Below are 12,687 nucleotides of genomic sequence, written 5' to 3' on the forward strand. Positions count from 1 at the left end.
TTTGAATCTCGAAACACGAGTGTAACGCTACTGTGTTGGGCCCAGTTATTAACTGTCACTTATGTGTTAACATGTTCTATGGGTGTCATTTCAAACATTGATTATTAATATCTTCGAATGGTTTTGGATTTGTTTTGTGTTTGATAAATGTTCAGGGTAATACACACTGACAAAAATCTTTGAATTTCATCAAATCTTTGTAATTTCTACTTCCTTAAATTCTAATTCCAGTTCTGCACTGTTTTCTCAATTCAAAATTGAATTGGAATATAAAAAGGCATTCTTAATTTAATTCTGAATGTGGAACTCTAGCTTGGAAAGACACTGATTACTCAAAATATAACAACATTAGATTTTGGATAAAAAGTCTTTAATTGATTTTTTAGAAAATCATAATTTACATACGCAGATTGTTAATTGTGCATCAAGACACAAAGCACATTACATACATCATCTACACAACATGGACGGCCTGATTCACAGCCAAATGTCCTAAGAGCATCAGCTGTGCAACTGTTGTCAATCAGCTCAGCACTTTGGCCATGTATTAAAAAAAAAATTCAGAACAGAACTCATCTTCACACAAATTGGGTTTGGAGGGCACAAAGGGGCCACTACCACATATCTGTGAGCCATATTCAACATTCTGATATTTTAACTGAGTAGCACTTGTATTCCTGGATATCTCCCCAGTCCTCAGGGACACTGCTGACAGACAAGTTATGCAATCAGCACAAATGTCTGGAAAGAGCTTTTTCAAGTAAATACATCTGATGCTGCATTGCGTGTAGACTATCTCTCCTGTGCCATCGTCAGAGTCTGTAATTAAGACTGACAGAGCATTTGATCTGAGAGCAGTGCAGGGTGTAGACCTGGTTCTTTGTGTCTATGAGACTCAAGCTCATCTTACTGACTCTGGATCTGTCCTCTAGAGGTTTTCGGTGTCAGTGGATGTGGCTCTGTGAGTCACGCCAGTTTGAGAGCCTGAAAACCACAGAATTTCCAGCGTTTCTCCAATGTTGCACCAACGCCGCTGAACTCTTGCTTGAACATGTTGGGCAGCCGAACCATTAGTCTCTCTAGTTCACTAGCGGAAATCTGAAGGAAGGAACACGGACAAGCTTACCATCTGAAAGATAACCATCCCAAACTAGCCTTTGCTGGTTTGCTGGTCTTAGCTGGTTTAAGCTGATTTAGCAGTTCTCTTACCCTGGCTAAGCTGGTCTGGCTGGTCTCCTAGCCTGACCAGCAGACAAGTGACAAGCCAGGTAAGACCAGTTAACCAGTCTTTTTCAGCAGGGTGGGACAATTGCACACTACTAGACAGAAGGTCATCGCCGTATGCACATTAAAGACACAATTTCAAATTATTTGTTGTATTGGTGCATATTGTACACAACTAATGAAAGTTGCCAACTGTGCTGGGTTAAAGGCGGGACATCCCATATTTAAGCGACGAAACGCTTGAGGTGAAAACTGCTTGTTTCCTCTACTCTTATGTCAAGTAGATGAATGCTTAGATTAGGAGGAGATAAGGGGAAAATGTGAATGTTGAAATTATTGTCTCTTAAACATTTCTTCAAACTGTATCTTACAAATCTGATATTAAAGACCCCATGAAATGGCTTGACAAGAAAGTTTTCCTATCCTATGCTGATGTGTTCCCTTTACAAAAAGCTTCACTAGGATTCTGCGCTGAGAAAAGCACTTTGGGAACAATCCTACATTGTGACCAGCTGTGAATATGTGTGTAACACGTCAATGAACATTGACCGGAATTTATAGCCTCGCTGGTGAGCTCATTGGTGTCACCAGCGTGTCGTCAGATAATAACATTTCAGAGCCCATTCTGTGTGTGTGTGTCTAAGCCTGTCACAAACTTTCTTTCCTCCTCTAGGAGTTAGAATTTGGTTAGGAAGTGCGCAGTGAATCTTTTCTCCTTTCTCTGCTTTCTATAAATATACAGTATATATATATATATATATATATATATATATATATATATATATATATAAATAGAGAGAGAATGACTGAGAATCAGAGCAAACGATTGCCGAGAGGGACACGCATCAGTTTTGCGTGGTGGAAGAGCATGCTGCTCTCGTGTTGGAGCGTGGCGGGTGCGAGCATTGCGATCTGCTTTCGGCGAAATGCTGCACGCTCGCCTCGCTTACTTCCGGGAGTCAGCGCTCACTCTTTCATCGTGGGGCTCTCGCATATATCTGGCTGAGGAGCGAGAGACGGGTCTTTCCCTATCACTCGCTCTCTCCCCAGATCCAGCTGATCCTTCTCGTAAGCCTGAAGCGCGCCTCGGTGCCTCTTCGTTTCACGAGGGGGGCGCTGAACCTATGTACATTCCACGCAAATTACTCGAGGTGGTTACTCGGGCTGTGGCCAGACTACAGCTAGACTGGCCATGCGAACAAGAGACCCCCCATAGAACATGTTCCCCTTCCAGAGAAAGAGTCAGGTTATTACAGCGAGGTGAGGGGTTGCGTCCGACATTAGATCTTCAAGGCTTGAACTGCCCAGTCAGGGTGTTCAAGTCCAAGATGCTAACTATCAAGAAGATCGTGTCACAAGCCCAATATCACGTTTGGCTGGTCACCATCGAACTCATGGATGCATATCCTCATATAGAAATTCCGCCACAGCACAGGAAGTTCCTGAGGTTCGCTTTCAGGGCCGAAGCCTTTCAGTATCGGGTTCTTCCATTCGGCCTAGTCCTATTAACCCTCACATTCATCAAATGCAGGGATGCAGCACTGGCTTCTTTGCGACTCCGGGGCATCCGCATTCTGAATTACATAGACGACTGGCTGATCCTAGCACAGTTCCAAGAACTGGCAGTTCAGCACAGGGATATCGTCTTAGCTCATCTGGTTTCTCCGGGTCTGAGACTTAACGTCAGAGAGTGTTCTCTCTCCCGCCTGGGGAATCACTTATCTGGGGGTTATATGGAATTTGATCACGATGCAGGCACAATTGTCTCCCGCTCGAATCGTGTCCATTCAGAACACCCTGAGCAAGGTCAGGCTAGGTAAAGGTTGCACTGCTTGTCAGTATCAATGAATACTAGGTCTCATGGCATCTGCATCCGCGGTGATCCCTTTGGGCCTTCTGCACATGAGACCGTTCCAGCTGTGACTAAAAGTGAGGGGGTTTCATCCAAGGGCCGGTCCCCTAAGGAAAATAAGGGTTATGCGCCACAGGCTTCGTTTCCTTTCTATGTGGTTCAGACCCCGGTTTCTTACCTTGGGTCTCACTCTAGGTGCGTCTCGTCGTCGCAGGTTGCTAACAACAGACGCCTCCCTGACGGGCTGGGTAGCAGTCTTAAGCGGTCGTCCAGCTCAAGGGGAATGGGATTGTCGTCAGCTCGGTTGTCACAGTAACTGTCTCGAGTTGATGGCTGTATTTCTGGCCCTGAAATACTTCCTCCAGAGGCTGCCATGTCTTGGTGCGGGTGGGCAATACAGCGGTATGAGGGATGTTATTGCCCTGGCCTATGTGGCACGCGGTCAAGCTTCACCAGTAGGTATCAGGGCTCACTCCACCAGAGGGGTAGCCTCCTCTAAAGCCTTGGCTAGAGGGGTCCCTCTGCAGCAAGTTTGTGATGCGGCAGGCTGGTCCTTTCCGCACACATTCATAAAATGTTATAGTTTGGATGTTCATGCTACTCCAGGCTCTTATGTCCTTGAGTCGACATCTCAAGCTCATGTCTGAGACCTCTCGCATTCTTGTGAGCACACTTCATAACTGTGGGGTCCGGACAGCCCCAGTGCGGCGGCGTGGGTATTTTCGTTCCCAAAGCGCTTTTCTCAGCACAGCATCATAGTGAAGCTTTTTGTAAAGGGAACGTCTCGGGTTACATAGTGTAACCCTTGTTCCCTGAAAAAAGCAGACAAGGGTTACACTACGTAACCCGAGACGTTTTCTATTAAAACAGGAAGGATGACCATCTGTTTACGTTGCTGTGCAGCAAAATCAAACTTGACAACTCAAATCATGTGACAGCAAACAAGATATTTCCAAAGTTAATTAATTCAAGACACTTAATTTCAAGGGAGGCAACCTATTTATTTTAGATAGCATTTTATTGGATAAAAATAAAAATGTTCCCATGCATACAAGTAAACAATAATTTTTTACTAGAATAGAAACACTATAAATTGAAAAGGATAATTGTGTCAACTTAAGAGCACACTAGCATATAGATGACTTTAAATCATTGAAACATTAAATATAAGCTACAAACATCAATATTTTTGGCAGCGTTGTGTAAATAACGCATACAATTCATATTTTCAATATGTTGTAGTTTTGTTCCACACTACCCCCCAATGGTGTCCACAAGAGTCAAAAGCTGCGTTTCCGTCCACTTAACCTTAAACTTAGCGGTATACAGCATTTCATATAATAATGTACAATTGCTTTATTACAGCAAATACAACTCTCCCTGAAGCAAAGAGTTCATTAAGCTGCTCCATGACAAAAAGGCGGGATCCCTCAAGATAAAGATATAACATTTACAATTTGTGGAAACACGCATGGAAACACGTAATGTTTCATATTCTTTGGTTAAACTTTCAGAAATGGGCATTAAAAATGCGAAATATGTTTATGGAAACCCAGCTTATGAGAGGTTCTTCTACATTTTAATTGTGCAAGAAAAAACATATGACAATTGTCCAAGGTTTTGTTCATTCTGAATGCAAATTTCCATAACATCTCAATTCATTAATTAACACAAACAATCACCTTTGTATCAAGTCTCTGGATGTAGGACCACAGATATTCAATGTTGGCTCCAAATGGATGCACATGGAGGAAGGTGGATATAATTCCTGTGTAGAGACAGACAATAGAACAGGCTTTTGACTAAACATACAGTATGTGCCCACATTTGCCACTGAATTGTAGCCTGCACAGTCATAAATACAGTACTGCTCAAAAGTTTTAGGCACTAGGGGAAAATGTTGCATAGTGAGGATGTCTTACATAGTTTGCCAAATACTTATCTTACAATAATGTCATACAAAGTTTTTATTTATCAATTAACATCATACAATGTCCAGTAAACATAAAAAAGCTCAATCAATATTTGGTGTGACCACCTTTGCCTTCAAAACAGCACCAATTCTCCTAGCTACACCTGGACACAGTTTTTCTTGGTTGTTGGCAGATAAGATGTTCCAAGCTTCTTGGATAATTTGCTACAGATCTCTTTAGGCTGTCTCAATTGCTTCTGTCTCTTTATGTAATCCCAGACTGTATCAATATTCAGTGGGGGGATCTGTGGGGGACCATGCTATCTGTTTCAAGGCTCCCTGTTCTTTTATTCTATTTGCAAAATAAATGTTTGGGAGTCTAAAATGTATATTTCCTTTTGACACTAATGCTGGAAATATAAATGACCATCTTAAGACAAATGTTTTTGTGAAGCATCTTATGTGATCTTAGTCATCTTAAGACTTTTGCACAGTACTGTATGTCACTTGGAGCAGAAGCAGCATCCCTCCCCCTCTTAAGCCGATTACCCCTGGAGAGGTCCTGCAAACGTAAAGCACTGATGCAGAGACAGAAAATATAGTGCCTTGCCTGAAGGTTCTGAGCCAATATATATATTTTCTTGATTTATAGGCCGTAACAATGCCAATTATGAAAAAGCCTAATTCAATTCCCTCTGCAAGACCTACTTTCTCAAAGCCACACTTGGTGAGGGAAAAGGAATTTTCAAGATGTCCATTCTGATTCCAAAATGTAATGCAAAATAGCTGGGACTTCACTGCAAAAATATTTTCTTAATCAGTGTTTAGGCTTGCTTTCCAGATAAAATATCTAAACACTTTTGAGTAAGAGGCAAAATTGTGCACTATAAGAATTGATTTCAGAGAAATTAAGTGTATTTTTCTTACTTTTAAGCATAGATCAAACAATTTTGTGAGGTTCGTCTAAAACAAGATAAAAACTTGATTTTTGTGTTTAAACTTAATATATATGTTCCTTGTAAACAAGTCTTTTCACAATTTTGCTTCTCAGGTAAATTTGCTAATTCTTACCTCGGTTATGCTTTAGTGGATCACTCTTACCGAGATAAACAAATCTCAGTTTTCAAATAATCAAATAGTAAAAAAATAAAAGACAAACATAAACAAATAACTGGAAGCTTACAAGAAATGATGTTAAAAGGCAAGCTAATATAAAACTAAATTATACTTCCTCTTCAGATAAAACAGTCTACTACAGGGAGCTGAGAGGAGAGTCTGGAGACTTAATGTGTTCTACAGACTGTCCATTCACTTCGTTCTGCTCAAATGAGTTTGGCTTTTCTGCTGTTCTGGTTGAGAGCCTCTGAGTTTGTCCGATGTGTCGTAGTGCACCAATGTAGTGTTGGGGAATAACTCACTAAATGTATCATTGCAACTAACATTTCAGTAGAATGAGAGTAGCTCAGCTGTTTTCAAAATAATGAAGCATTCCCAGTAATGAGCTACTTCTTCCCCCAACAAGTAGCAGTGGAGAGTAACAAAACACTCTTATATCAGTGTCAGACTGACAACAGCGCAAGTAAACACATACAGTACAAGAATGCATTCTTTTTCTCAAGTTGCACTGAGAGGTCTAATGACTCATTTCATTTCAGTGAATCGTTCCTTCAGATGGTTTGTCATAGCAGTTTGTTCATTTCAGTGAACTGGTTCAAAAAATGTATTTACCGATTCACATGAGTCATCAATCAACAGAAGTCACAAACGTATCTGTGCCCTCTCCGTAATATTTCTAGTTCCTTTTTGTAATTAAATAAATATTTGGTTCAGTAATTTGCATGGAAATGTACAATAATTTTTGAATAGAGGTGAACAGGACTGGACTGGGTAGAGAAATCGGCCTGAGATTTTGCATGGCAACTGGCCAAAAACTAAACAGGGCCAGTCCGCCCCTGATTGGCCTCAAAGTACGTCGGTCCATTTTTATAAAAAAATTATAATAAATACAATTGTCTCATTTCTTTAAGGCTAAACATCTTATAGTTTCTGCACAGGTATGTAAACCTATAACACAACAGTGTGTGCTCTCTCTGTAAACATCAGTGTTGTGCAGCCATTAGAGTGAAGGCTGTATGATCTTCTCTGGGTTTGAGCCAATGAAGCGCCCGTCAAAGAGAACAGCTCCCCCGAGTCCTTTCCTAAAGATCATCATCCAAAAACATGACAGAGAGGCCGAGGTGTTGACTTCCTCCCCACTGCAGAGCTGTAGCAGTGTTCACCTTTTCCATTGTTATTGTACCTGTTCAAACACGGACTGGACAGCTTTGTATTCGACTGCTTGGCTGATCCTGCACATAGTTGCCCTCCTGTGCTTTAAAGCAAGAACTCAATCCTCCAAGCCCATCTGCTATTCAAACCCCTCAGCACACAGCTCAAAATGTTTTATAGATCGAGTAGAGTTTGAATAATTACCGAGCAAGAGAGCCTCTTTCTCTGATCTCAAAGGCCCCCGAATGACCGCCTCGTTATTCTTCTCTCGATGGAGGTAGAGTGCTGAGGTGCCATTGACTCCCTGTCCACATGCATAAAAACAGAAAACACAACATCAGGATGCAGCACTTATATAGAACAAAATAGGGCCTGGAACTCTTGGAGGAAAAAATATAATAATTCAGAAAAATGACAGTCCAATTTAGGAGGTCAAGTGAAATATGATATGTTTTATAATATATTTTATTTTCTATGAGGTTTACACTTTTTGCAACAGTCACCAAAATTTGGGCATACAAATTAACATGGAGGCAGGCAGTACTAGCTGACGAAGATGGTGTCAACCCAAGTGTAGTGTAATATAAAGGGTACAAAAACATAGCAGGGCAAAGTCGATGTAATCTTGGAGAGACCAATCTATTCTCCCTGGAATAGTCAGGCTCATTTAATCCCACATGATAAAACAGCTTCAAGGGAGATGTCCTGGAACTCCACCTGGAAGCGTAGTTCATATAACTTCTCCACAAAATCCTCAGTGGGTTGGTTCCCCTGACACAAACGCATCAGTTTTACTGCTGGGATAATTTTTGCTGGCAAAGTAATCTGTAACCAGAGGCAGGCAGTAGTAGTTGACGAAGACAATGGTGTGACCATTAAGGTGTGTACACACTGCCAGCGACTTTGTTGCTGCAAGTCGCCAGTGGCTGGCGGTGAAGTAGCTAGTGGGTGTTCCCACTACTGGTTGCCTAGTAACGTTTATAAATGACATTCACGGATGCCATTCCATTGCTGTTGACAGCGAATCTCTTTTCTTGCCAATAAAAACAAACATTTTGGAGGGAAAAGACTAAATAGAAATGGAATCAGTACATAAAATGCTATATATCAAAGATGAATGAGAAACAAGGCGTGCTGTTTGCCATAGCGGCTGTTTATCTCCGGCGAAAATGCAAATGCCGGTCTGTCTGGGTCCATAAAATCCCCGCGATCTCAGATACACTTTTCCACGCAGTATTTTTCTTAAAAATGTCCTTGTACGTGGGAAGAGACATATCATAGAGCACTGGGAAATTTCTAACAGCAAGAATTAGCCTTTCATCCACCTTTCCAATACTGCAGGAGCTGAGAGAGAGAGAGAGAGAGGATCACGTGAGCTCTCCCGTCGTCTCTCCTATTGGCTGTTGCTTCCGTTAGTCGCTCCAAAGTTGAACTTTTCTCAACTTTGTCGCGCCGCTGGACACGCCCACATCTAGCGCCAACGGTCGCGATGTCGCTGGCAGTGTGTACGCACCTTTAGAGCAGTTTAATATACACAAAGTGACCAATAATTTTAAAGTACAACAACAAGAATACAAAACAAAACAAGAAACCAAAACAGAAAACTAGACTAGACCATAACTTAGACCATCAGCATATATGCATTAACAATATTTTTGAATACACAAGGATTTACAAGGGCTGAGCTAGCTTTTCAATCTATGTTCATTTTATGTTAGATAATAGTCTATATAACATATCTAATAGATAATAACAAAAACAAATAGAAAGTGCCATGCACTGTAAACTTCGCAATGAAGATAAATGAGTGATGAGATCATGCAAACTGATCTTTGTGTAGGTCATGCTGCTAAACTTTGCTCAAAATGCATCACTGTCTGGTGTGTTCAGAGGAATCAATGCCTATTGACATTTAACAGCCTCTCCATCTAAGTCACTGCTCAAGATGGCAGCCCATAAGTCGCATAGAGGCTGAATCAAAGCATGCTTCATTGCAAATGTCCTTGCTTACTCTTTGTACATTTTCAGATACCCTTGTAGACAACCTCAAATGGACGCAGTAGTGCATATAGCTATGGGTCTAAAGCCATATATGACCTATGCAGAATTCCAGTTCAGTGATAGTAAAAAACTTCACATGCAGATCCTCAGAGAAAATGTGTTGCTGCATTTGCATGTGGAAAGTGCATTTCACCACTCCAGGGGGATTATAGAACACTTCCATGCTATTCTCTGGTCCAGAGAGATGTGGTGGGTGGGTCTTATGGTTTGCAAAATTCAGCATAGAAGGAATTTTAATTGGATTAGCCACAATCCAACAGGATGTTCAATTGGAATTGGAATTTGCCATACAGCACTATAGGAATTATGTAGTGATTAAACAAAATCCAAAATAAATCAAAACTGTGTTATATTTTAGCATCTTCAAAGTAGTCACCCTTTGTCTAGAATTTGCAGACATGTACTCTTGACATTTTCTCAACCAACTTATTGAGGTATAATCCTGGGATGCTTTTTAAACAGTATTGAAGGAGTTCCCATCTATGTTGGGCACTTATTGGCTGCTTTTCTTTATTATTTGGTCCAAATCATCAATTAAAAAAAAAAAAAATGTTTTGTGTTAAATTGCAGTTCCCTTTACAAAAAGCTTCACTATGATGCTGCGCTGCTATGCGCTATGGGGAACAATCCTAGTTGTGACCGAGCTGTGAATAATGTGTGTAACATGTCAATGAACATTGACCGGAATTTATAGCCTCGGCTGATGTAATCATTAGATGCACCTGAGGCCAAGCTATAAATGGATGCGTCACCAGGTGTCGTCAGATCCTCTTTTTTTCAGAGCGATTCTGTGGCTGTGTGTTTCACAAACTCTGTCAAAACTTTCTTTCCTCTGTTAGGAGTTATAATTTGTTAGGCAGTGTGCAGTGAACCTTTTCTCTTTTCTCTTCTGTTTAGAAAATATCATATATATATAAAAAAAAAAAAGAGAGAGAATGACTGAAAGCCGCAAACGATGCGTGTTCCCCTGTTCTCGCTCCATAGCTGAAGAGGACACACATCAGTTTTTGCTCTGTTTGTTTGGGGGAAGAGCACGCTGCTCTCGCGTTGCAGCAGGGCGGGTGCGAGCTCTGCGATTTGCTTTCTGGCAAAGTGCTTCGCGCTCGCCTCGCTCGCTTCCGGGAGTCAGCATTGTCAGGTTGTGGGGCTCTCGCATGGATTTGGGTGAGGAGCAAGAGACGGGTTTACCCCTTTTCTCTCACTCTCTCCCCAAACCCAGCTGGTCCTTCAAATGATCTCGAAGCGCATTCCGACGCTTCTTCGGATCATGAGGAGGATCGCGATTCTCTTCCCGCCTCCGAGCTTTCAGTCCGCGATAAAAAATCTACGGAGGAATTGCTCGATGTTGTTATTTGTGCGGTTGCCAGACTCCATTTGGACTGGCCACGTGAAAAAGAGACCCCCAAACCCTCCAAATTAGGGGATAGATTTTATCTTCCAGTCTAAGAAAGGGAACACCTCATGAGTCCCTTCCCTTCTTTGATAACCTCCATGAAAATCTTTCTCGCTCATGGAGGAACCCCTAAAAAAAAAAATGTTAAAAAATTAATAATTTTCTTCCCATGTTCACATACCATCGACGTCATTATATTCGACTATCGTTGGTGCTGAGGCACGGAGGTATTCAGTGATGCCGCCGGTCGGAGAGACTCTTGCGGGCTGCTCTGCACACTATGCTGTTTTACAGGCATACCAGGCTGACCTCCTTGATGACCTGAGTGTGGGTTCTGCGCTTGACGAGCAAGCCTCAGACCTGCCTCGGTCCTGTCTGAAGGGAGGCTCAAAAGCACAGCATGGCGAGTCGTGCTCCTCCTCCCAGTGATTCCCTTTCTATGTGGTTCAGACCCCGGTTTTCTGCCTTGGGTCCCACTCTTGGTGCATCTTGTTGTCGCAGGCTCCTAACAACAGATGCATCCCTGACGGGCGGGTAGCAGCCTTAAGTGGTCGTCCAGCTTAAGGGGATAGGAGGGTCGTTAGCTCGGTTGTCACAGTCACTGTCTCGGGTTGACGGCTGTATTTATGGCCCTGAAATACCTCCTCCTGAGGCTGCCATGTCTTGGTGCGGGTGGACAATACAGCGGTAGCCTCTTACATAAATCATAAAGGCGACCCACGTTCTTGTCAGCTGTATTTCTGACGCGTCTGATTCTCCTTAGGGCCCAGGACAAGCTCCTGTCACTCAGGTTAGTTATATCCCTGGATGCCCGTATGTGGGAACAGATTTAGTGTCCAGACAGAAAATACCAACGGGGGAGTTAAGAACTCCACCCTAAGGTAGTAGTTGCCCAGGGTTCGCCAGCAAGGGTTTTTGCCTCTTACTGATAACACCGCACTGGCCGAACAGGGCTTGGTTCTCGGAGCTAATTTCTTCCCTCAACGGCTCGCCTTGGGCAATTCCAAACAGGAAGGATCTTCTATCTCAGGCACAGGGCAATATTTCATCCCTGCCCCGAATTGTGGAATCTTTCATGTTTGGCCCCTAAGGGTACCAACTGAGGAACACAGGGCTTTCTTCTGAGGTTATCGAGACCTTTTTAAATGCCGGGCTTTTTCCACTTGGAACAAGTTTGAGTGAGATCTTAGGGCAGAAGAGGACCTCTTCGCCTCTATGAATAGCGTAATGTCTCCTCTACTTCTCCCTGAAATCACCCAGCCCCCTTGGGTCTGGACGTTAAGACACATACATGAACCAGTTTGCATCTGTATGCATTTCTTTCCACGGTTTCTCTGCTCGTGGGAGTCTTGGCAATGTTCACCAGCAAGGGTCTTGCCTCCTATTAATGGCGCTGCGCTGGCCGAACAGGATATGTTTCTTGGAGATAATACCTCTCCTCAACGGCTCGTCTTGGGCGATTCCGAACAGGGAGGACCTTCTCATCCTTGGCCCGAATTGTGAAACCTTTCATGCCTGGCCCCTAAGGGTACCAAATGAGGTTCACAGGGTTTTCTCTTGAGGTTATCAAGAGAATTTCAAGTGCTAAGGCTCCCTCCACTTGGAACTGATCTGGGTAGATTTTTAAGGGCAGAAGAGGACCTCTTCGCCTCTGTTGATAGCGCAATGTCTCCTCTACTTATCCCCGAGTCCCCCCCCCTACATAGCACAAATGCACCTGCATGCATTTCCTTCTACTAAAGTTCATATTACAGAACCAGCTAACTGCCAGTTTGCTTCAGTTCTGGATTTTCTGTAGAGCGGGCTCTTGCCTCGCCACTGCCAGGTTCTATGTGGCCACTGTGGTTTGCCGCGGCTTGGTGAGCGGGGTGCCCTCTAAGAGGCATCCTCATTATTTCCCGGGCCTACGAGGTGCACGGTCAAGCTTCGCCAGTAGGTTTTAGGGCGCACTCTACCAGAGGGCTCTCCACCTCTAAA

At 42.9% G+C, this 12,687-nt stretch overlaps 1 protein-coding gene across 2 annotated transcripts in view; it reads right to left on the bottom strand.

The window, feature by feature from the left end:
• Nucleotides 1-361: 361 nt before the first annotated feature.
• Nucleotides 362-12,687, bottom strand: part of LOC127659108 (ecto-NOX disulfide-thiol exchanger 1-like) — a 159,084-nt gene continuing 146,758 nt past the window's right edge. For both annotated transcript variants that reach the window (XM_052148761.1, XM_052148760.1), the window contains exons 13-15: nucleotides 7,461-7,560; nucleotides 4,759-4,844; nucleotides 362-1,098 (exon numbers count right to left, since the gene is read on the bottom strand). In XM_052148761.1, the coding sequence (XP_052004721.1) occupies nucleotides 967-1,098; nucleotides 4,759-4,844; nucleotides 7,461-7,560 (318 nt within the window). In that variant the 3' untranslated portion in view covers nucleotides 362-966. The remainder of the gene's footprint in view (nucleotides 1,099-4,758; nucleotides 4,845-7,460; nucleotides 7,561-12,687) is intronic.

Source organism: Xyrauchen texanus, chromosome 18 (assembly GCF_025860055.1).
Source record: "Xyrauchen texanus isolate HMW12.3.18 chromosome 18, RBS_HiC_50CHRs, whole genome shotgun sequence".
NCBI classification, from domain to species: Eukaryota; Metazoa; Chordata; class Actinopteri; order Cypriniformes; family Catostomidae; genus Xyrauchen; species Xyrauchen texanus.